We start from the raw sequence: 23,880 nt of genomic DNA on the forward strand, positions 1-23,880 counted from the left end.
TGTGTGACCTATATAGTCTATGTGGCTAGGAGAAGAATTTTGAGATTTCTCTATTCCTGAGTGAGGTCTTAAACTCTTAAACTTCATTTGAATAGCCTCAATCCAGCTATAATAGGAAGTATATTGTGAGGCGGGGTAAATGCAGGAAAAGTGATATTTCACTTGAAGAAGCATTTGCACGTGGGCCCTTTAAAGAACACTCTGAAAGGATAGTCTAAATATGTAATCTAGTTAATGCTTGTTGCCTATATGTGAGTCTTATGCCACGCAAATTTCAGGGTCTATGAGACCCCCCACGGAAAACTTTAGAATGATTTTTCGTCTTTTTCTCTGTGCCTCTTTATATTATTCCCTCCCCCCAAAAACTTTGTCAAGTATCTACCTATTTTTAGAAGAAAAAACCCAACTAAGCAGTCAGATTTTAAATGGATGGCCGCACTTTCGTATATTATTTAAACACTGAAACTCTATTGTCCAATAAACCGAGGGAGGCGCGATTATAGGAGCCTATTTTAATTAGGTTATATGTTAGGACGTCAAACACATACACAATATCAAGACCCACCAGTTGACCTATACGATTACTATTTCATAGGAGGCCCTGAGATTTTACTTAAGCCAAACTATAGTTAAGTATATAAAGCTAAAACTATTTAGAATAGCTTTAGAGCTATTAAAGTAGTACCATTTAATCTATATTAAGTATATTAACAGCTTATAATCCGATTAAAGACTCCAATATCTCCTTTTAGTCAACCAAGCAATACTCAATCATCCTGCTTATAAATATCTCAGAATCTATATCAATTTAAGCGTCAAACAAGCACAATCAAAAGATGTATAAGTCAGCGTCCGATAAGTCCATTAGATATAATAATATAGGCAATAGATCGACTATCTAATATGAATATACCGTACATAAAAATTTAATCCTTTAGAAAAAAAATCATGATTTATAGACTACACATAAGAAGAAGAAGAAGAAGCAAAAAATATAGATAATCTAGAAAGCAGATATTTCATAAGCAAGGAATTACTAGAAAGAAAGCCCAGGCGCTTATACAAAGTTAGGTTGAAGCATCTCAAACTGTTACTACTGCTCCAGTTGAGCCCGAGCTTCCAGCGTCTCAAGCGCGCATACGCCGCCAATTTCAGTGTAGTGAGTGTGGTATTTTCGGGCATAGAGGGCCTCAATGCTCTAATCGTGTTAATGATTATTTTCTTGTATATAATTATTATTTCGGGTTAGTGATTGAGATTTGAAGTCGATATAGTCCGCACGCTCGGAGAAAAGTGGCCAGAGAGTGGTGGATTACGTTACTGCATTCATTGGCTGGGTTATCGATTCTTGTGACAAGTTCCCAAGGCATATCAGTTTATAGATGAGAAACTCTTTCGCATTCTTATAGCACGTTAAGCTACGTATTTTCGAACAGTTCTCTGACGGTTCCAAATCTGTAATTTAAACTTGACAGTCCAGATTTGGCCAATAGACTACAATCGAAAATCTTTTGGCCAATCGCTTTGATCAGCGCCAAAAAGGGTACTAAAGCTATTTTTGAGCGAAGGCCAGTCGTCTTCGTTCCGCAGGTAATAATGGTAGGTTCCATTGTAATGTCTTCTAGCCATGTAATAGCCACGTGCCCAGCCATCCATAGCCAAATTTCGATAAATTCTCATTGTGTCATAATTTTGCGACGCGTCGCGAGAGTGTAACGGAGTAAGAGAAGCTAGCTTGTCCAGTCCCTCATCAGTCTTGAGAGTGGAGCTGTGCAGAGTCTCATACATGCTCTTCCAATGCGCTCCGTCCTAAAAGAAATTAGCCAAATATCATGACTCAATCGTGGGATCAAAAAGGAGAGGGGTTCTCATATCGCCGCTCTTGAGGGCGCTACATGATACAAATCTGAACTTGCAACCTACATTATTTTGCTCCTTTAACTTTTCGATTTCAGACCGGAGGAGTTCTGTCTCCTTGTGAAGTGCGACATTTCCATCATTTAGAGCAGACTTCTCCTTGTCTATACCATTGATCTGAGTTTGTAACTGGGTGACATTTGACTCAGCTGTATTTAAACTAGCTGTGAGCCTGCGCACTTCCTGCTCCAGCCGCTCATTTTCTGTAGCCATAGCAGGATTGGTGGACGATGATGGCTCAGCAGTGTCCTGATTGATTAGTACCATACCCTTGTGTTCCATCTGATGGCCTAGACGGTCCACAGAGCGAAGTTGGGATCCCAACCGGGTGTGGGATCTCATTTGCCAATTGCTTACTAGCAGTAGAGTCATCAGCTGGCACAGTCCACAGTTCGATGATCCGGGATCCAGGCTGATAGAAGACACAGATTGGAGTGTTGCCAACAGTACGAGTCCCTGTATCGCGGCATGACCCAACCCCTGAGCCTTCTTGAAACGACACCGCAGGACTAGAGATAGTCTTCCAGTTCGGGTGATTGTACGACATTTGCGCCATGGTATTCTTATTCGTAGCAAGGAGCGTAAAGACTCGGATTTGGAGCTTCAATTGATCGGATCGCCAGCAGACTGCAGAGATGGGTGCTCTGTAGCCAAGCTTTTGTCGCTTCTGGATGATAAGAGCTTATAATCGGTCCCAGTTGGCACAGGTTGGACATCTGTCAGTTTACAGGTACGAACGACTATGATCAAATTCCTAGGTGAAGTCCAGAAACTCACAGCGATAGCTCCACCTATAATCTCCGTCGCAGTACATCTCACGGAGCTGCATATCAGAACCCTGGAAATACAGCCGCACATCCTGCTTGAGTTTATCGGACACGGCAGAAAGACGAGTGTCCTCGATGGCATCGTCGGTAATAGCATTATCTTGAATGGCCCACACCTGATCACTTGCGTCGTACCTGATTTCACGCAGCGAACCTCCAGCCTTTCTGCCAGCATCAGACTTCTGTTGATAGAATAGTCGAAGCAATTGGTCATCTTGATCAGGGCGTGCTATTGCAAGTTGGGAGCCCGGTGAAATCTCTGTTTCCGTTGCAAGCCCAATGGTGATAGAACTCCACTGTGACATTGTTTCGTGATCTCCCCGAGACTATGCATCGCCAGTGAGAATCTGTATACGAGACGCATTTTCAATACTCAAGAGGACGAGGAGAAAATTCGCTATACCTGCCGAATATTATTCTGCTCATCCAAAAAGAACACTCGGATCTGTAAAATAGTGTCAATGATGAAATATCCCTAGAAAACCATGTATAGAACGACTAATGTAGAGAAGCACCTACCTGCGTCGCACCTCCATTCTCGGTCCAGCTTGTAGCTGTAATGGGTGAGTTATTCTTCGCAAGGTCGCTGACCAGGCCGTCGCTCTCACGAACCAGCCATGGTCTTGATGATAGCAGGATTCCCGGACAATTTTGTCCTCACCACTAAATTGATAGTAGACTCGTATGTGTCTCTTACCATCACGGAAAAATTCAATGGCATCAAGGCTTGCAACGTAAGCCATAGGTGACAGTTATGGTCGCTGACGAGAAAGGAATTTATTTGCAGAGTTGTACCAAAGTCGCGCTCCTAGTAGACAGACTCAACAGTAGAAAGGTACTGAGGTCAAGGAAAACTGGCCTGGTCGTTCCGGGGTTCTCTTATTCGACACCGATTTAGGGGTAAGAGTCGGACAACAGTCTAGCAGGGGTCATTCTTTCGTGCCCAATGAGCTGTTAACAGAGTTACGGTCACATTCCAGTGGTCAACTTGTCGCTACTTTTTGCCCTTCGGTGCCATCACACCCTGGCAGCTTGGTACGGCATGTCTGCAGCCGGCATCATCCGTAGTATCCCATCTCCTCAAACAACTCCTGAGGTGAGGACTTACTTTGCTCTTGTGGCTGACGGATATAGTCAACGCGCAACATTTAAAACAATGATCCACGCCTGGGCTAAGGAGTTCTGAAGATGCTATCTCACCACTTTCTGCGAATGGTTTATCAGCCGGGGTCGCCTGACAATGGCGCAGCCGAACAGAATAGCCCAAAAGTACCGTGCAGGGAAGCAATCCAATGCTCCGAAGGGTAGCATTTGACTGGGAGAGGATATTGTGGCACCGGTGATTACGATCGCACTGTTACGCCGGATTCATAGCACCTGCCGAGACGACTGGTCAGTGGAATCACTGGTGGCCCAAAGGCATTGCTACCTGATGAGATCCCTGCTGCATGGAAGACGCTGGCAGGGCAAGATGTGGCCTCGATTGTCCCAATTTGCCAAACTCACACGCTGACCACAGCTCAACACGTGCGTAAGGCACGTCATCCTAATCTATTATTAACTCGTTGGTCGCACACTGAGTTGGACCGTAGCTTCGCAAATATTCCATATATATATATATATACAGGCTTTCTATGAAGTTACGCGGGAAACATGGGTATCCTGGCTGCCCACCTCTTCCTTCGTGTTTTGCTAGTGTCCAGCTTCAGTCCCAACTGCACACTCCCATCATCTTCGACGAACTACGCTCATGGACCTAACACTAGGGGCACCCTAACGATATTCTAGAGATGTCTCTCCGTCATCATCATCTGTACTTGACATATTTTGCACTTGAATATTCCAGCAGAGCGGCGTCGTTCTCGGAACTGCTTACAGAAAGTATCGTGGTATATCCTTGATTTCCAATCCCAGATGAAATGGATGCTGTTGCTTAAAAGTATATTCGATCTTTACATTACACGCACAACGTCTGAGCATCACCCTTACCATTTCGATTTTGAGTCAACAAAGCGTCTCCTTCTTTTTTCACATGTATTTTGCTCATCATCATTCGCATTCTTAGCGTTGACCTACACACGTGTCGTGGACTGGGTAGATACAGGTGCCGGAAGTGGACAACTATTCACCTGAGCAGATCGAAACGGCCAACGCAAAAATTCTAGAACAGGTTGGTGAGGACAGTCCAGCACTTTGCCTGATCTTTGTGATGACCGGACTAGCAACCTTCTACGGCCCTGCCTTATGGAAGTGCCACCAATCATATTGATGAATGATGCAAATGGTGGAATCTCGGACTGGTGACGTGTGTTGCAAAAAAACAACAAAGATTCAACTTCTGTTGATACGAGGCTATCTATTTTCTAGATCTATCATGCATTGGCATGTCAAGCCTGACACCAGGCTTCCTGAAACCTTGTTAGAAGTGTTTTGTGATTTGCGACTGCTGGATTTAGATTGAAGCATTTCTACAATTTCTGTAGCCGAATAATTAGTGTCATAATATATATCAATTGATAAGCCAGTGACTATAAAATGCATCTAGATTATTTTATATATTAGCTAATAATGTTAATATAATATAAAAGCTACTTATATTCAGCATATAGTAGTAAATACAGCAATAATTATTCTTTGTTTCTAGCAAAGTGTACGGAGTATACTCGTAGTATACTCGTAGTATTGGGCCTCGGCAAGAAGGCCGACTAGCCGCTTATCATTCGCCCCCGCTTTTTTCGTGCTCTCCAACGTTCGCGACTCGAACGCTTCGTCTGGAACTAATTATTAATACCTCCGCATGCGAGTCAATCCAGGGTTCGACGTGGAGTCCAGGAGGCGAACAGCCTAAATTGGTCGTCACTTCGTTTCTTCTCGCAAATCTTTGGCCCAAAGCGAGCAATGGCCGTGATCGCGAGCGAGAACACTCCTCTTCTGAGGGAAGATGTTGGCGACAACAACGGCACAATCCATCGAGAAGAATCCCCCGACGACAGCAGTTCGCGCGACAAGAGAGAGGCGGGTTCTAGCACTCAGGTGAAATACATTGTTGCAATTATTTCCTTTGGGGTACTTTACCATCTGAGATCTCCTGGCGAGTCGCAACAGCTTATTAACAGCCTGTATATAGGTCTTCCTGTCTGCCGCCGACCAGACCATTATTGTTGCCAGCTATGGGAAAATCGGGAGCGATCTCAACGCGCTCAACTTGACGAGCTGGATTGCGACTTCGTACTTCCTGACCCTGACGTCTTTCCAGCCATTATATGGAAAACTGAGTGACATCTTTGGACGGAAACAATGCTTGCTCTTTGCATATGCTGTCTTTGGCACGGGGAACCTGTTTTGCGGCCTTGCACAGAATATCAGCCAATTGATTGCGGCAAGGGTATGATACTGTCGGGAGTCTTTTTTGTTATATTGGAACGTGCTAATTGTCCCTCAGGTGTATCAAGGCATTGGAGGTGGTGGCATGACAACAGTTGTCAGCATTCTCTTGAGTGATATCATCCCCTTGCGGGACCGGGGCCTTTGGCAGGGTGTGATCAATATTACATATGCCACTGGATCCGGCATTGGCGCTCCACTGGGTAATTTCCATCTCGTTTGTCGGGGTATTATTCATAGTTACTAACGTATACAGGTGGCATTTTGGCCGATTATATTGGCTGGCGTTGGTGAGTTTGACGGTCTTCGGCATACCAAATGAATGCTAACAAGCTGTCAGGTCTTTCATAGCACAGGCACCCATTTGCCTCCTGGCATTCATTTTGGTAAGTGTTTCACTCAAGGTTCCCAATCCTGAAACGGGTGATTGGCGGACGAAGCTCCGGCGCATCGACTTCCTCGGCGCTGTCGTTCTCGTGGGAGCTGTGCTGGGCTTTCTGCTTGGCCTGGATCGTGGAAGCAACGTATCTTGGAGCATACCGATAAGTTATGTGCCCTTGGCTGTGTCTGCAGTTTTATTCATTGTCTTTGTACTCGTGGAAATCTATGTCGCGACAGAACCGTTTGCCCCGGGACATCTTATATTCGATAGAGCGCTCTTTGCATGCTACGCATGCAACTTTTTCAGTTTCGGAGGATGGCTGGCTGGCCTGTTTTATCTCCCGCTTCATTTTCAAGCTGTTGACGGCGTATCGGCAACCGTGGCTGGTGTGAGACTCTTGCCTTCTATCGTCTGCGGCGTGTCGGGGTCTCTACTGTCAGGTTACCTGATGAGACGGACTGGAAGATACTATAATATCACAGTATTTGGATACTCATTCCTTACGATTGGTCTAACTGTTGTCTTTCTGTTCTCCGGGGCTATTGTGAACAACGCCAAGCTGATCATTGCGGGTTCCATGATGTGTGCCTTTGGAAACGGCATAGGTGTTACGACAACCTTGATCGGTCTGAGTAAGTGCTTTGAGGATAATATTACAGGCCTTAACGCTAATCTTTGCTGTCTGTAGTCTCTAATGCGACTCCGGAGAATCAGGCAGTTGTCACTGCATGCTCCTATCTCTTCCGCACCCTGGGCTCTGTGATCGGCCTGTCATTATCTGCGACAGTCTCGCAGCAACTGCTCCGTGACAGACTGCAATCGGCACTGAGAGACAGTGGAGATGTTGATAATATTGTCAAGGGTGTGCGAGAGTCTCTCGACTTTATCAAGACTTTGACTCCATCCTTGCAGGCCACCGTTCGCAGCGCGTACGGCTGGTCCACCAACATCACATTTGCATTTCAAATAGGCATTGTGTTCTTTGCATTGTTTAGCAGTTTTTTCATTAAGGAGAAAAGGCTGAACTGAGGGGGAGATCTGGTTCTTCATAGAGGGGGTTTTCAAGCTGCAAGCTAGAACGATCTGCTTATGGCACAAAAATTTAGCATGGTCGTTTTGGCGTTTTACATAGAATATAGAACATGACAGACAATTTATTCATTTATTTTTAAACGACAAGGTTTATTGCGGAGAAGTTCTCTAGACTCTTGCATCAGATTCCACGTGCGAGGAGCACGATCCAAACGGGTAAAGTGCAAGGCGATGACCGCATCTCTAAAATATTTTGGAGCTTCCATGTTACACAGCTCTCCTATTTCTTCAACACTTTATTCTCCATACCAATGTAGAACGGTCGACCCTTGCCTGCTACCAATTTCAAACCTCAATAAACCTACTCTGATCGCATACATGCCCGCCTCTGTCTATATGGAAGGACCTTGAAGCTCATCCATCCACCATGGCAGACGACTACCTACGGTATCGCCCTCTTCTGTTCGCCATCGCCGGCCTGGCTGCCCTAGGCGGACTGATATACATTCGCTCTAATGCGACCGCATTCCCCGAGAACACAAGCAAGCTGCGTCGCCGTGGCGCCATCCTGCGTCGCAACAACCGCCGCGATGTGATCAACAGCCCCTCCTGGCGGGCAATCGCCCACCTAGAACAACTCGAGCGCGAGAATGGAGCATATGGAACATTCAGGATTGAAACCGAAGATGGACGAATGGTCGAAAGCGGTCTCTTGCCTTCGCTGCTTGCCACTCGCGATCAGCTCATGGCTGATGTGGGCATGCCCGAGGCGCACGCAGACCGAATGCGCGATATGATGGAGGATACCTTTCTGGAATCGTTTTTTGCGCTTGACTTCCCACCATCGCACACGATCAATGAGGATAGTCCCGAGCGGGATTATTTGACTAGGGAACTTAGTCATCGTGGGATTTCGCGCGATGGAATCAACAGGGCTCTTGCTAATTTCAACGTGGATCCTTCGTACGGTGAGTCTTTGCGTCTTCGTCGGCAACAGGGCACGAGAGTGACCCTCGCTGCTACGACTCCAGCTCAGGAGATTGAAGAGTTGAATAATCCGGATATTGAGGATGGCGCTGAGACCGAAAGTGGATTTTCATGGCGGAATGGCAATGCTGATGGGGAGCCAGCTAGAGAAGGGCAAAATCTGCTCAACTTGCTCTACCACATTGCCGAGGACCAGGCGAGGAAGGATGGATATATTCATCGTGGTGTTACTTGCAACAATTGCGGGATGATGCCCATCATGGGTATACGCTATCGGTGCGACAATTGCGTGGACTTTGACCTTTGCGAGGTCTGCGAAGCCCAGCAAGTTCATAACAAAACGCATCTATTCCTGAAAGTTCGCATTCCAGCCCCGTATATGGGCAACCCTCGCCAAGCGCGACCTGTGTGGTATCCTGGAAAACCGGACAATCTCCCCAAGAACCTTCCGCCTCCTCTGGCACGGCGCTTGGTGAAGGAGACCAATTTTGAGAACACAGAGCTTGACGCTCTATGGGATCAGTTTCGCTGCCTGGCCAATGCCACTTGGACTGCAGACCCCAACAAGTTGGGCATGGCTATTGACCGCAAGACTTTTGATCGGTGTTTTGTGCCAAACACATCATCCAGACCTCCTCCACCCAGTCTAATCTTCGATCGCATGTTTGCCTTTTACGACACCAACGAAGATAACCTCATCGGGTTTGAGGAGTTTCTCAAAGGCATCGCCAGTTTCAATACAAAGGCGATCGATGAGAAAATGCGCCGCATTTTCAAGGGCTATGATATCAACGGCGATGGCTACGTTGAGCGCAAAGACTTTCTACGCATGTTCCGGGCATTTTATGCTCTTATCAAAGAATTAACTGCAGACACGGTTCACGGATGGGAAGAGGACTTTGGTCCCGGTGACGGCACAATAGCGCGAGATATTGTCCTCGGAACTCGCCCTCTCAGTTCGGCGTTTAGTGGCAATTTCGGAAATGCAGAAGCTCCCAGAACTGGAGAGGGCAAGCATGCTAATCTCGATGGTGATATGGAGATTGCTGATGGCGGTGATATTCTACGGCCAGACGGCATGGACTATGGCGATATTTACTCGGCCGTGGGCGAAACGGCCGTTCGTGACCAATTAAGAAGAAATATTAATCGGCCCTTGTCTACAGACAGACCTCAAATGTCACCCCCTCCACCACCTATTTTTGGTGATGTCGAAACAGAGCTGGATGGCAGTTATGAACAGCCTAGAGTCGATGGACATGAGAGCGAGCCGAGGGCCGAAGAAGAAGAACACGACAACGAGGAGGAGGAGGAAGAAGAAGAAGAAGAAGAGGAGGAGGAGGAGGAGGAGGAGGAGGAGGAGGAGGAGGAGGAAGAGGAAGAAGATCGAGCCTCAGATGGAAGCTCTGCCCTCGAGGCAGCTCGCAGAAATGCAATCCACGAACGCTGGCGGCGCAGAAACTTCTACACAGACGAGGAAGATGGCGCTACTGCTCCAGAGGGATTTGAAGAGGACTCGGACGTGCACGAGTCGGCAGACGAGGCAATCGACACGGAACAATCGTCACGTCCTCCCTCGCTTCGTTCCAGATCATCTTCAAAAGTCCGCTTTGAAGATGACGAGGATTTCGACGTCAGGTCTACCGGCTCAACATCGGTTGGAGAACGCTGGGGCGGCTTCGAGGTTCCGGAGCCAGAGAGGGATGTTGGCAAAGAGATACTCTATCAGGCTACCAAGGAAGGGATGAACGACTTGTTAGACACTCTGTTTAAGCAAAAGGAGGATCTTTTGATGGAAGCCCACGAAACTCGTAAGGAGCGCCTTCAATGGGCTGCTGAAATCGAGTCTTATCTGGATCCCAAGAAACCCATTGCCACAAGCAGCCCAGACCTTATTGGCCGAACAACCCGTGACAAGTCACTAGACGACTTGTTGAATGTTACAGGCTATTCGGTGGTTACCGAGGAGCAGGACACTGCTGCCATCTCTCCAGAACACGATGTCGAAGCAGAAAGAGAAGAAGAAGACGACAGAGAAGTCGTCGAGGAGGTCGACCCTACTCTGCCCCAGAACAGGCCGAACGAAGAAACCACCACCCCTGCAGCAGCAGCCACTTCATACTTCCGTCTCCGGCTCGACGGCCTCACGACACTTCTAGCTCCACACTCCGAAAACTCAACAAGCGAAGCCGAGTCCACCGCTCCCAAACTCTCCCCGATCTTGAAACCCTCGCCTTCCACTGGCTCCCCCATCCACCGCTCTCCTACTTTGTCCCCTCAAAGACGACGTATATCATCAGACACCCCTTCACGCCGCCAGCTCGGTTACTGGGCGCGTCTGAATCAAGTAGAGCGCGAATCCATCGAGCGCGGCGGTGGTGCCAAGCTGGACTACGAAGAGTTCCGGCGCATTATGAATACGGATCAGGGCAAGAAGTTGAGCTTTATTAGCACTTATATTGAGATGGCGAGCTTTTAGTTCGTTGTTCTTTTTTTGTTTTGTTTTTTTTTAATGGGTACTGCATTTTCATCCAAGGGAGGTGGAATATCTGGGGAGAACTGTATACTATGACTGATTTTGTGGTTTTTATTCTCATGCATCTGCGGCGTCTCACCTCATTATCTCGGCGTTAACAATTTGATGGTCATATTGTATTATAAAGAAAATACAATTTTATCTACCTCTGTTCTTTTCTAGAAATATTCCCACCGCAGAAAAGCTCAGCCTTTTAAAAGGTTGTGGTATTGATCCATTGATCAAGAATTATACTAGAATTTGTAAGAACAAACATTTTTATACAGATTAATCCCAGTACTTGATAACACCCTCCAGCCCACCAGTGACCACCTTACTAGTCTCCTGCGGATGCCATTCCAAACACGTAACAGCCGAGCCCTCTCTCCCACCAGCCTGAAACTTGTGGTACATCTTCCCCGTTTTCCAATCCCAGAAACAGGCAAACCCGCCGGAATCACCACTGGCAAGAAACTGACCATCCGGCGAAAACGTGAGGTCGATTGCATACCCGGCATTATTATGGCCCCGGAACCCCTTTTTGCGGTTTTGTCGAAACTTGTCGGTGGCAGCGTACACGACAACTTGGTTGTCCCCGGATTGGAACGCGACGTATTTGCCTGAAGGATGTGGGCAGGCGCGCACCATGGCGAACATGTCGGCTTCGGCAATGTATTTGATGGGGACGGGGATTCCGTATTCCCACGCGCGCAAGGATTTGTCGTCCGAGGTGGTGATGAAACGGCGGTTGTTGTCGACGAAAGTGATGGTGTTGACTGCAGCCAAGTGATGGTCGTATTCTTGGACGAGCTCTCCCGAACGTGTGTCGAATTGCACAATCTTTTTGTCGGACATGCCAGCCAAAAACTCGTGCGAGTGCTCGGGATCAGGGTTGAAGCGGACAACGTGCGGTGTCTTGCCCGTGGTGAAGCGGGAGATGCACTTGCCGTACTCGGTATCCCAGAGTTTCATTTGGCGATCATACGAGGCAGTAAGGAAAGTTTTGCCGGTAGGATGGAAATTGGTATCACTAATGGCCTTAGAGTGACCGGAAAAGGTACGCAAGAGTTCGCGTTGATGGTAGACATCCCAGATCTTGGCCTTGCCATCAGCAGCAGACGACAGTAGCAAATGTCCGGTTTTGGGGAAGAAGCGAAGCGACGTGATGGGTTTTGTGTGTGATTTCCAGGTCTGCACCAGCTTCTTGGGAATAAAGTTTTTGGTGCTTCCAGGTTCCTTTTTGAGATCAATATCAAGATCCTGTGGGACGTGCCTATACACATAAAATTAGTAATCCGTTGCAACCCGGACACTTTCTCCTCGCAACTTACATATAAGTTCGTCCCTGGTAGTCAAACTGTTCACTACCATGAAACTCTGTAGACTCAGCCTGCGACGCATCCTCCTGGTAATCAGTCGCCATGGCCGGCAACTCCGACGGCGGAAGCTCTTCATCTTCCTCAACCAATTCCTCGTCGCTAGCCAGCTCATAATCCTCTTCAGCAGCTTCTTCCTCATACACCTGGTCATCATTCTCATATTTCGCCCATGGACCCAGATACGCGCCTTCGCCTTCGACAATACTCGAATCACCCTTTTTCTGCCTCTTACGCCTCAAGGCCGCAGATACTTGTTTGGACGGTTTCATCTGCACAAAGTCTCTGCCGCCGTGCTGCGCGACGCTGTCGAGATTGCCCACAAAGGCATCGGGCTGGCTGGGATTGCGTGAGTAACCCAGACTCTGGAACGTGCGGTGTTGCGCGGTAAATGTTGCTTCGCTGATAGCTTCCTCTTGGGCGTGTCCCGTGGGCACGTTTTTGCGTTTCAGTCCGTTATTACCGCCATTGGGTTTGAATGGGTTGACGGGGCCTTGGGATGGCCGGGTCAGGTCATCGTATGTCGCATTGTATGTGAGTGCGGTGGAATTCGAAGCACCGGCAATTAGCTGTAATCTAGATGGATCCTGTAGAATTTTTGTTAGGTATATATATCATCCAAAATGAGCTGCCTGGCAGTAGCTGTGGTGGCGGGGACCAAACCTCTACGTTGACCTCAGGAGCGGCGACGAGCGTGGTCGCTGACGTGAATGTCGTGTTCGGTTTCTTTTCATCGTCGCTTGACGAATCATAATTTGCGCCCAGCAATGAAGCCATGGTGGGCGATAAAAAGTGTGTAGGAGAGTGGCAGTTGGTGTACTTTTTTGTCGCGCCGGAATAAATGTCGGAGATCTCGAAATATTACGGGTGTCCACAAATACCACATGTGCAGATATTCATTGACTTAAACAAGAACGCGTTATGATAAATATTGATTCATTGAAGGATTGATAAATCGCGTTAGAGGTATATACAACGTTAAAAGCACAGGTCAGAACCTTTACAGCTAGCAGTACGCTCATTAGCATCTTTGCCCACCACCTTCATACTCAAGCCATCCAAAGGGTTTAAAAAAACAGTGCCATTTATCTTCGTCGCAACAAAACAACCCCGTCCAAAAAAGGGAAAAAAAAAGCAAAAAAAGTATACTCAACTTAAGAAGCAAACTTCGTTCGTCATTCATAGTACGTGGCTGTCCGAGGGCTCGGGTTGCTCCAAAAGGCCGGCTGTCTACCTCGATGGCATCTTCCTAGTAACGTCGCTCTCCAGTTTGCAGAAACACTTCAACACTACTCAAATGAAAATTCAAATGAGTAATCGTGTATGAATTTGGCTTCTTGTCGCAGTTTAGTGGGTCTCGTCGCGGATGAGGGCGACAATCATGCTGTAGAGGTAGAAGAAGAACATCAAGAGATGGAAACCGAGCTTGATAAAAGACTCCTGTACGGGCCGTTAGCAGTGAGCGAACCAGAAATTTATTCGGTTTAATTTCACCTTCTTGTGAACGTTCAGCTTGCGGAAGATTTCAGTTGCGTCCAAAAGATGCTGGTTCTCGAAGATCCTATAGTTACGCATTCAGTCAGCACGTCTTATCCGATACCCAAGCCCGATTTTTTTATTAAAAAAATGACATACTTCTTTCCGTTCCAGGCAAGCAAGGGCAAGTTGAGAATTATTGCGAGCCAGTAGCCATTGATGACAAACAAGAAAGTCAAGAATGCGTGGACAGCGGCTTCCGGGATGATATAAGCGTTGAGGCGGTTGCACAGATCGATGGGGTTGATATAGTCACTATCATTTCCAAAACATTAGCTTCAATCTTCTTTGATATCCGATGGCCGTGGTTATAGAAAATGCTGTTTACTCACCATTCCAAGTCGCTGTACATGATGGTGAAAAACACTTGAAGGAACAGGTTGACGGCGTTCACCAACACCGCCAACAGGTACAACCACGCCTCGCCAGACATTGTGAAAGCGAGTTGTTCTTGTCAAGTAACGTTTCTGAAAGAAGGGAGTTACTACAGTTGTATTGTGAGCGATGACGTTCCGAGCCGAGGTGCAGGTGCAGCAAGCCGGGCGAGGTGATACAGAAAAAGCAGGGATGTTTTCTCTTAAGAGCAGATGTCGGTTCAGAGTGTCAAGAAAATCAGCCAACTGCTGGCAGAAAGCTCGCGATAAGGGGGAGAGAAGAGAGCAAAGGGCGAGGAGCTTTTGATTATTGCCACCGGAGAAGAGTGTTGGATGTGGTTGAGGTCGCTTGGGTGCAATTCTGCGCCGGCAGCTTTGGGTGCGCGGCTAAAGTTAAATCGAGCTAGCCGCGTGGGGAATCTGTTCATACGCCTGGCAAAGAGCACGTAATACTGCGTCAAAAGGGGGAAGAGAAATGAAAGCACCGAATAGAAAAGAAATATTCAAGCTATGATTTCTGATTATTGGAAGGTTGGCCAGGACTGCTGATGCCTTTCTTGGCCTTTTCAGCGTTGCAGCTGCACATGCTGTGTGGGGTTTCCGCTTCCGGAGCTGAGTGCACTACATGGAGAGTTCAACAATACTATTGTTTTATAATAGTATTGCACTCAAATCTTGTTTGCAAAAGAAAACTCCCCGAAACAAAATCTGAATTATAGCTATCTTTGTTTACAGAAGGGCATGGATGATATCACATAGATATTTCGTACGTACACGGCAAACTCAACATAGGCATATAAAAGGATCTATCAATGTTCAAACACGTCAAATACAGAGCTCATAAAAGCAGACGTGTACACAACACGGAATATGTGCAAGTAAAAAGAGCCTAGCGCTTCTCTACTAATAGGATATGCATCGCAGCGTAAGCAAGAACGACAAACGTCGCCGAAATAACGCCCAAGCCAACGACATCTTTCCACAGAGCAAGGGTGTCGAAACCAAAGGCGCTCAGGATCGAGGCGCCGGGAACTTCAATGTCTAGTCCATACTTGTGGTCAATCAGTGTCAGGAAAGTAACCTCATTCACGATGAGTGCTTCAAATCCATAATGGAATATGGAAAGCTGGGATATAGTTAGCATCTTTCATCAATGGAAGAGGAAATAGAAGAATGAAGAAGACTCACAGTTTGCAGCCACAGAGCCGCTTTAGGAATAGCATCATGGTTGAGCAGAAGACCAGCGAAGAGCAAGCTGAATAGCATGACCAAACTACCGATAAGGTTGGCCACGCCGCCATCGCGGAAAATGATACCAATAAACAGGCAGATTCCAGCAGCGGCCAGATTGAACAGAACCAGGATGAGAACAAACCGCAAGAATTCGGGCCATGCAGCAATTAGTCCAGTCATCGGGTATACAATAACGCCCATGAGGATCGGAGGAATCAAGCGTAGAGGGATGATGTCAAATGCAACCTTGGCACAGAAATACGCAAGAGGCGAATAGTATCCGTTTGCACGCTCGCGCACAAAGAGCAGCCGCTCCGAAGAAAACACGTTGAGACTCGTCAAAGTGCTGAACCCGAAAAGTGCCAAAATGAAGAAGAACAACCCAAGCCGGTTCTGGAATCCCTTGATATCATCCGTGAGGCCGTAAAATAGATACCCACACAGAACTGCCAGTAGTATAGAAATAGCATAGTGGGTCAGCATCAACATCGGATTGCGATATAAATTGCGCCATGTCCGCTGAGACAGGATCACAAACTGTCTCAAGAGGCCAATGCGAGCGTATCCTTTGAATGGCACATTGTTTCCAAGGGCATCGGCATTGGGGTTTCCATTTGCTGCGGTAGCTTGCTGCACGGAAGAGGAAATCTCTTCATGGACCGAGTTGGCCACATATGATGAGGCGTAACTGGCGACAAGAGCGTCTAGGTCGGTGGTTCCTGTGGCTGGGGGTGGGAGATGGTCAGGATCATCAAGAACCTGAGGAGGAACGGCACCATGGCGGGAAGATAGTCGAAGCCATTGTTGATTGCTGTTGCCGGCCGTGGTAACGGTGTCCTCTTCATCGGTCTTTGGAGTGGGAGGAGCAGGAATGTCTCCGTCAGCTCTTCGTCGTGTGTAAAGCTGTTTGTCTTGGCGTTGCTTCAAAGATTGGTGTCGCTTGTTGCCAGGACGCGATGCGGCTTCTTGGGCAGCCCTTCCAAGTTCCTCAATACTAGCATTGGATGCACTAGCAATAGATTTGACAGCTCTCAAGCTGCTGGATGCTGTTTTAAGATTATCTCTCTGCACATCCAGAGTTTCTTCTTCGCTAGCCGTCTGAGAACCAGAAGCGTGCATGGTCAGATCGACCAAAAAGTCGGCGATATTGAAGCCCGGTGGGCATGAGTAGCCAATGTGGTCAAAGTATTGCTGACAGGTCGAGAAGGGTCCAGAGTACACTGTCCTACCCTTGGCCAAGAGAATGAGTCGATCGAACAAAGCAACAATGTTTGAACGAGGCTGGTGAATAGTGAATATAACAGTCCGGTTGTACGTTTTGGCGAGGGTAACAAGACATTCAATGACGTTGAAGGCATTGTAAGCATCCTTCGTATGTTAGCAAAGTATTAGTATTCGTTGGAGAGGGGTGCCTTACCAGACCGCTGGTTGGTTCATCGAGGAAGAGGATACTCGGGCTTGTAACCAATTCGCAGGCAATGCCTACTCTCCTCTTCTCGCCACCAGAAATGCCACGTCCGCGACCTTCTTCAGAACCAATGATTTGATCCTTGATGTGATAAATCCCAAGCTGTTTTTCTACTTCCGTCACTCTTTGCTCCTTGTTGAAGCGACTCATGTCCTTGGGAAGCCTCAAAAGAGCGCTGGTCAAAATGGTTTCGTGAACGGTCAATGTTGGCAGCATAGTGTCTTCTTGGTCTACAAAGCCAATCATGCTCTTGAAATCGTTTTCGCTCATTTTTTCTCCATTGACAAAGAAATCACCCTGGACTAGACCTCGTTTGTTCTTCCGGGCCAGGATGTCGAGGAAGGTGGTTTTACCGGCTCCGGACGCACCCATGATGGCTGTTATTTCACCTGGATGGGCGGCGCCTTGGACACCCGACAGGATTTCTTTCTCGTTGAGATGGTACGACACATTCTCGAAGAGTAGAGAAGCTGCTCGCTGCTCGCTGAGAAGCTTGTCCCCCTCATCTTCTGAGTCGTCGGAAAGTCGAATAGCACCATAACCACGGTATGCGGCGCGCCTGGACAGGTACCAGATACCCAGGATAACTGCAACGACAAAGAGGGCACAGCCGGCGATGACTCCAGCAATAAGAGGCTTGTTAATCTCTTTCACGGGACGTTGATAACCGGGCACGTCTGTTTTGTAGAGACACTCTCCAGAATGGCACTGTAGAGTGATACTTTCATCACCAAAGACGCTCTTAATCAAATCATTCATAGCAGGTTCTTTGAAGGCACTGCCATCACTGCTGCTACCTCCCTCTGTTGAGAGTGTGTTGAAAGTTGCTGGGCCCTTGATCTCCTCTTCGAGGAAGTCTCCAATGTCGATCGAGCCGTCTTCACCACAGAGCATCCGCCCCGGAATACACGCGCATTTAATATTTTCACATTTATAATTTGTTTCGTTCCGATCATATTGTGCATCCATCCCCCAAGAGCATGTATCGAGAGCACAGTAGAACGACTCCACCTGGTCGACCCAAACTAGATGAAACGTCAGTGGTGATCGGTTTGATGTGGGATATGATGGAACATACATTGAAAGTTACATGTTTCGTCTTCGTCTTTGCAGGAGAATGTAACTTGAGGCTTGCGTTCTTTCAACTGGTCGAGAATCTTGCGATTGGTCACATCGCACATTTGGTGGTTCTCTTTCACCACGAGACCCTGGGTATAACAAACACCTCCTTCACCATCCGGCATCATCGAGTTGCACGAATCGTCTGTTTTGCAAACGTTGCAGTTGATTCCATCCCACCCATCTTTGCAATCGCAGTACTTGTCTTGGCGCGGTCCCCGGTTGAGCCCATCGGAGAGAGAGCCACAGGTTGGGGTTGAGCAGTCATCGCCGCCGTAACCAGGAGGACAGGAACACTTTCCGGTGTATTTATTGCACGAAGCGAACTGGTGGCACTGGAATGCGTCGAGCTGGCAATTGAAACACGGAGGACAGTTGTCAGGGCGATCGTCGAAGACGGAGAAGAGAGGGTCCGTATTTTCGGAGGTGTAGTTTGCAGCAGCCACCTGGCTTCCTGTAGAAGCTATGGTAGCTGCTATTCCGAGCATATGTATGATTCGCATACTTGAGACCGGGGTCAAATGAGCTCGACGAGCATTGGAAGGTGTGTCTATCGCAGTCGGGGCCGGCGTAGTTTGCCGAACGGTCAGCAGCTCGCTAACAAGCCATGGAAATACCGCTTGTGGTCTATTCACACAAGGAAGCAGTCGAGAGATAAGTGCTAGCTGTGATAGTACAAGAAACAGCAGCTAGGTCTGGTGATTGATGAGGCTGGGGGGTTGGAGTCGGAGTGTGATGTCCTGCTATGACCTAATTGGCGGCGTACCTAGGCTGCTGCGGATTAAGATGACGCCACGGGAGCCAATGATACGACGCGTGTCACGGTCTATCCCCGCTCGTCAGATGACCTCGATAGCTTGGCATTCCCCACCCACGCCGTTTAAAACGGGGCCTTGTCGACTGTCTATACAAATTCATTACTATACAAAAGTCCTTAATGTTATTTTCGGATAGCACAATGCACAAATACAACAACTATTGTATGGCGCGGTAAAAAGCTGCACTTATTTTTTTTTCTTCTTTATTCCCTCCCCATCCCAACCCTTCCTTCTTCCTTCCTATCTTCCAATCTCCTCATCTCCTCTTTGTGACTTTTCATCCCAGCCATCTTCGTATTTATCGAAATGAATTCAAATTACTTTCCACAGCTGTTTCCTGTTGTTCTGCCATCTCGGAAAATATTTTTTTTAAGCCAAGATATGCTGAAAAAAGCTTGTCATGTCTACTGGTGCTGCCAGGGAAAAGCTGAGTGCGACTCGAACTTCCGTGAAGCGTGATAGCTAGTAAAAAAGTTGTCGACTAATACATGGATATATTATATTTGTCGACCAAGTCATATATATTAATGACCAATGCCAAGCAATTGTTGGATAACAAGGACAGACCAACCAGCTGAAGCAGCCAACATGTTGAGATTATTACGAACCTGGTGTTTACTTTCGAATCCGCTGTATGGCGGTTTAGTTCTCTTCCTTTCTTTGGAATCCTACGAAAAAGGAACCTAAGTGAAGACTGAAGGAAGTGAACTGAAAAGTTTCTGTAAAAATCCGATGCTAAGGATTAAGCTACTAGTACTGCTTATCTTAGGCGTCCAGTCTGGCCAACCTTATATGTGTTGGATAACAAGGACTGACCAACCAGCCAAAGGCTTTTTGGTTGGCAGCTAACATGATGGGAACAATTCCCACGAAGGCGTTCCTTTTTTTTTTTTTTTGGTACGGTGGTAATTTCCCGGTCAAGAATAATATGTGAGCAATCCTCAAGTGCTGTCGACATATTCGCCTCAGGCCAACATATGGTCGCCAACATAGAAAATGTTTTTCACAAATCCTGTAATTATCTTTACACACAGCCAATTTACTTATTTCCCATCAAGCAAAGCTGTCTCGTGCAATCCAAAGCCCCAGAAGCTAGCCTGCGTCCTGTTCGACAATCCCCACTAAGCGGTCTCTTTTCGGAACAGTGGTAAGTTCCAGGTCGATAAAATTGCACTAGGGAGGGGTATGCAGGCTCTTTGTTCTTGGCTCGCTAATAGACTAACGATAATGAACATGGGGGGGGGCAGCATCACTGAAGAAAAAAGATTTATAGTTGTCTAATTTCGCTACCCACCCGAACTATACCCATTCGAAATGTCTTCTCCTTATCATGTCCCTCTAGTCATTCATGGCGAGGAGGATCCTGGCCAGAGCTCCTTTGAGGTCATTAGTTCGTACACAAACGATAAATGTTGGACAGCTGCATCTGCGACCCCGGACGATGCCATCTGTGCCGTTGAGTCTGCCCAGCGTGCGTTTCCGGAATGGTCGGCTACCAAGCCAACTGTGAGAAGAGACATTCTTCTCAAAACCGCAGATGTTTTGGAGTCGCGGCTCGAGGAAAATGCCGAGTTCATGCGGGTCGAGATGGGTGCTGATGTTATCTCTTCCAGTGGGTTTGTTGTCCCGCTGTCTATTAAGATGCTACGTGATGCTGCTTCTCGAATATCTTCCATCTGCGGTCACGTTCCGGTCGTAGAAGCAGAGGGGCAAAGCGCCATTGTGTATAGAGAGCCCATGGGGGTAATCTTGGGCATCGTTCCGTGGTAGGTGGATCCGTTGATGACAATAATGTGGACATTTTTATGCTAAGGTCACATAACGTAGGAATGCACCGTATGTATTCGCTATCCGCGCCGCCGCATGTGCTCTGGCAGGAGGAAATACTACCGTTATCAAATCATCTGAACAGACGCCTCGCTGCTACTATGCCGTGGCACGCGCCTTTCTCGATGCCGGGCTGCCAGCGGGATGCTTCAATCTGGTTTCAACCAGACCTCAAGATGCACCTGCCGTGGTGAACGCCATGATAGAGCACCCGGCCATCCGCAAGGTTAATTTCACGGGGAGTACGGCCGTTGGTCGAAAAGTGGCAGCCCTTTGTGGACAGAATCTCAAGCCGTGCCTGATGGAACTCGGAGGCAAAAACTGCGCTATTGTGTGCGAAGATGCCAACCTTCAGACCGCAGCTCAGGGGGTCATGTTCGGCGCTTTTATCAATGTAAACAATAATCAAGCTATCAATTGTTTATCGGGCTAACCCTCCTTTTTAGTCAGGCCAAATCTGTATGTCAACCGACCGCATTATACTGCACTCTTCCATTGCCAAGGATTTCAACGACGTCTTGAAGAAGAGTTTCGAAAATGCCCCGTTGGACTCAGAGCCGACCCTGGTAAGCATGACCGCAAAAAAGCGTATAAGCGATTTGATATCCGGCGCGCTATCAGCTGGAGCAGAGGTCGCCCATGGATCGTTCAATGGTGATATCAAACCGGACGAGACAAGTGTGCGCATGGCACCCGTAATACTCGGAAATGTCAAGGAAGATATGCCCGTCTGGCAAGAGGAGTCATTTGCTTCGTTTGCGGCATACATGGTCGTTGACAGCGACGAGGAAGCCATTCGGTTGGCCAATTCAGGTGACTATGGTCTATCAGCAGCTATTTTTACCGAGGATCTTCGCAAGGGACTTGCAATGGCCAAGAAGATCCAGTCGGGGGCGGTACACATCAACAGCATGACTGTTCATGATGAAGCAGCCCTTCCCCATGGCGGTGTCAAGAGTAGCGGCTGGGGTCGCTTCAACACGGACGAAGGCGTGAAGGAGTTTATGGTCACCAAAAGTGTCACATGGATGGATTGAATGTACATGTAATCAGGTTGACGTGTTTATTGATATGTTGGTTTAAATGTTGTACATGAAGTATCGTGGCCGGAGGCAGGAGCAAGTGAATATGCCGTTACACAATCAGTCCAGGGCCGGACTGGCGAGCACATGTAATTACAGCATAAGACTTTGCTATAGATAATTCCGGTAGATAAAAAGAACATAACTGGAAAATTCGTCATTGTGGCAATGTTATAAAATACGGCAGAGCATACAAGGATGAGACAAAATACACGAAAAAGGCCGTTACGGGTATATGATGCAAACTCGCTGACAGGCTGATGACTGTTCTATCCAATGCTCTTCTCCAGTCTCTTCAAAAATCCATTGACCTTGTTCTCCACCTTGCCAGCCTTGTCTTCCAGTTTGTGAGATCGCGAATTGGGGTTTGCCATGGCTTTCTTCGCATTCTTTTGTATCGAACCCTTGGCTTCAGACTCTGTGGGGCGATAGACCTGGCTATGGATATCGTATTCACTATTCATGGCACCCGGATGCTGTTGAATGTGCTGGCCGTACGAATATTGAGAATACCCGCCGATTGCAACACGCTCATCTTCAATTCCATGGCCTTGGCTTGGCAAGTAGTTTCCTTGGAGTGAATTTTGCGACGCATGTGCATAATGCTGGGGTACATGGGCTTGTTGCGTGTCATGGCCTTGAGAAAAGAGATGTGCGTTGGGATTTTGCGGAGGCGGCGCAAAGCTCATCCCAACAGATTGCACTGGCGGGGGGCTCGCAAGGGGAGGGGCAACGAACCCGGGACTTGCGGGTAAGGTTTGAGTTGGTGGCAAGCCTGCACTTGGAGGTGGAGAGCTGTATCGGTACTGAGAGAGGCCAGGAACTGCCTGAGCTTGCTGCTGAGAGAAGCCACCTGGAATATGCGCCTGGGGGTGATAAATACCCTGGTCAACTGCAACCGCCGCTGATAGCCCGGTGCCTTCTACTCCATCTGGTGGAGGTGGGGTCTTCTCGCGATGCTTGATGGGCTCTGGAGCTGCGGGGGCTGCAGGATTGTATGCCAGCGGAGCGAAATTCTGTGCTTCTTGGCTGGTTGTCTCTCTGGCAACCGGGTTGGATTGAGATTGTGAGTCTCGAGTTTGGCCGTTCTGGTATGATGGGTCGGTAATGGCGACGTTCTCCAGCTTTTCAACCACAGAACTTACTCCCTGTCCTTCCTGGGGTTGAACATGGGAAGGACGGTCGGTCTCGACCTGCTGGGCAGGAAGGAGTCGCTGGACAGCATCCAAGAACTGGTCGACATCGTCGGTGGTCCAGAAGTAGATATCTAGCGTATGCAGGCGAAAGCGACGTGAGGAATTGTCGCGGGGGTCTGTAAATGGGAGAAGCCATTGGTCTTGGGTCCCCAGTGGGCTGCCGTGCGATGACACTGGCGAGTTTTCCACCTGGGCCCCGACGGTCAGGGTACACAGGGTGGGAAAGCGAGTGGAATGGACGATTTGCACATTGTCCAAAGCTGTGTAGACCAGTCAGACGAGCTCTTTATAACTAAAATCACTAATGACTGACCTCCATTGAATGCATCCTGATCGTTGGTTCCCGGGTTGTTGGCAACCTCTACCCTGGCACTACCCCGCGCGGCGTCATGGTACACATAGAGATAGGAGCCCTTATCGAACCGATGGTATGTAGGTTTCGGCGAGGGAGCTGTAAAGTAGTAATGAAGATCCGCGAAGCTGGGGCGATGGCAAGGTCAGGTTACTGCCAGAATGTGTAAGCCTGCATAGAGCACTTACACTGTTAGTAGAAGGTCTTCGCCAGGGAGAGGAGGCATGGCGGCGGCTGGGATAACGAACGGATGGCGGCGATTACACGCAAGGCACGTACAAGAAAAGATAGATAATAATGCAGAAAGAAGGGAGGGGGTCCAAGGAATTTATTTGCTGTAGGAAACGGGGGCGGACATGAAACGCACTCACCTCTTACTTGATCACTCCCTCTTCGCTCTAAACAGCTCGGCGCTTAGAGCTGCAGCATGGATGGCTGCGATGCGTCGTTGCAAT

At 47.9% G+C, this 23,880-nt stretch overlaps 8 protein-coding genes across 8 annotated transcripts; 3 read left to right on the forward strand and 5 right to left on the reverse strand.

Moving 5' to 3' along the window:
- Window positions 1–1,494: 1,494 nt before the first annotated feature.
- TRUGW13939_00819 (uncharacterized protein) lies at window positions 1,495–3,363 on the reverse strand (the record flags this gene model as incomplete). The annotated part of the gene is made up of 7 exons (XM_035484025.1): window positions 1,495–1,809; window positions 1,924–2,207; window positions 2,275–2,598; window positions 2,695–3,070; window positions 3,148–3,189; window positions 3,264–3,298; window positions 3,357–3,363. The coding sequence occupies 7 exons, from the start codon at window positions 3,361–3,363 to the stop codon at window positions 1,495–1,497; spliced, it is 1,383 nt and encodes a 460-aa protein (XP_035339918.1).
- A 2,279-nt stretch (window positions 3,364–5,642) lies between these two features.
- On the forward strand, window positions 5,643–7,539 carry TRUGW13939_00820 (uncharacterized protein; the record flags this gene model as incomplete). The annotated part of the gene is made up of 6 exons (XM_035484026.1): window positions 5,643–5,810; window positions 5,872–6,129; window positions 6,187–6,331; window positions 6,385–6,418; window positions 6,469–7,142; window positions 7,199–7,539. 6 exons carry the CDS (start codon window positions 5,643–5,645, stop codon window positions 7,537–7,539), a joined length of 1,620 nt encoding a protein of 539 aa, XP_035339919.1.
- Window positions 7,540–7,969: 430 nt separating this feature from the next.
- On the forward strand, window positions 7,970–11,008 carry TRUGW13939_00821 (uncharacterized protein; the record flags this gene model as incomplete). The annotated part of the gene is made up of 1 exon (XM_035484027.1): window positions 7,970–11,008. One exon carries the CDS (start codon window positions 7,970–7,972, stop codon window positions 11,006–11,008), a length of 3,039 nt encoding a protein of 1,012 aa, XP_035339920.1.
- A 324-nt stretch (window positions 11,009–11,332) lies between these two features.
- On the reverse strand, window positions 11,333–13,197 carry TRUGW13939_00822 (uncharacterized protein; the record flags this gene model as incomplete). Its single annotated transcript, XM_035484028.1, has 3 exons — window positions 11,333–12,317; window positions 12,376–13,007; window positions 13,084–13,197. The coding sequence occupies 3 exons, from the start codon at window positions 13,195–13,197 to the stop codon at window positions 11,333–11,335; spliced, it is 1,731 nt and encodes a 576-aa protein (XP_035339921.1).
- A 570-nt stretch (window positions 13,198–13,767) lies between these two features.
- On the reverse strand, window positions 13,768–14,389 carry TRUGW13939_00823 (uncharacterized protein; the record flags this gene model as incomplete). The annotated part of the gene is made up of 4 exons (XM_035484029.1): window positions 13,768–13,860; window positions 13,915–13,981; window positions 14,056–14,211; window positions 14,289–14,389. The coding sequence occupies 4 exons, from the start codon at window positions 14,387–14,389 to the stop codon at window positions 13,768–13,770; spliced, it is 417 nt and encodes a 138-aa protein (XP_035339922.1).
- An 830-nt stretch (window positions 14,390–15,219) lies between these two features.
- TRUGW13939_00824 (uncharacterized protein) lies at window positions 15,220–18,653 on the reverse strand (the record flags this gene model as incomplete). Its single annotated transcript, XM_035484030.1, has 4 exons — window positions 15,220–15,456; window positions 15,519–16,931; window positions 16,981–18,056; window positions 18,110–18,653. The coding sequence occupies 4 exons, from the start codon at window positions 18,651–18,653 to the stop codon at window positions 15,220–15,222; spliced, it is 3,270 nt and encodes a 1,089-aa protein (XP_035339923.1).
- Window positions 18,654–20,282: 1,629 nt separating this feature from the next.
- Window positions 20,283–21,832, forward strand: TRUGW13939_00825 (uncharacterized protein; the record flags this gene model as incomplete). The annotated part of the gene is made up of 3 exons (XM_035484031.1): window positions 20,283–20,734; window positions 20,796–21,189; window positions 21,242–21,832. 3 exons carry the CDS (start codon window positions 20,283–20,285, stop codon window positions 21,830–21,832), a joined length of 1,437 nt encoding a protein of 478 aa, XP_035339924.1.
- Window positions 21,833–22,146: 314 nt separating this feature from the next.
- TRUGW13939_00826 (uncharacterized protein) lies at window positions 22,147–23,651 on the reverse strand (the record flags this gene model as incomplete). Its single annotated transcript, XM_035484032.1, has 3 exons — window positions 22,147–23,333; window positions 23,387–23,553; window positions 23,614–23,651. 3 exons carry the CDS (start codon window positions 23,649–23,651, stop codon window positions 22,147–22,149), a joined length of 1,392 nt encoding a protein of 463 aa, XP_035339925.1.
- Window positions 23,652–23,880: the final 229 nt, after the last annotated feature.

This window comes from Talaromyces rugulosus, chromosome I (assembly GCF_013368755.1).
Source record: "Talaromyces rugulosus chromosome I, complete sequence".
Classification (NCBI taxonomy): domain Eukaryota; kingdom Fungi; phylum Ascomycota; class Eurotiomycetes; order Eurotiales; family Trichocomaceae; genus Talaromyces; species Talaromyces rugulosus.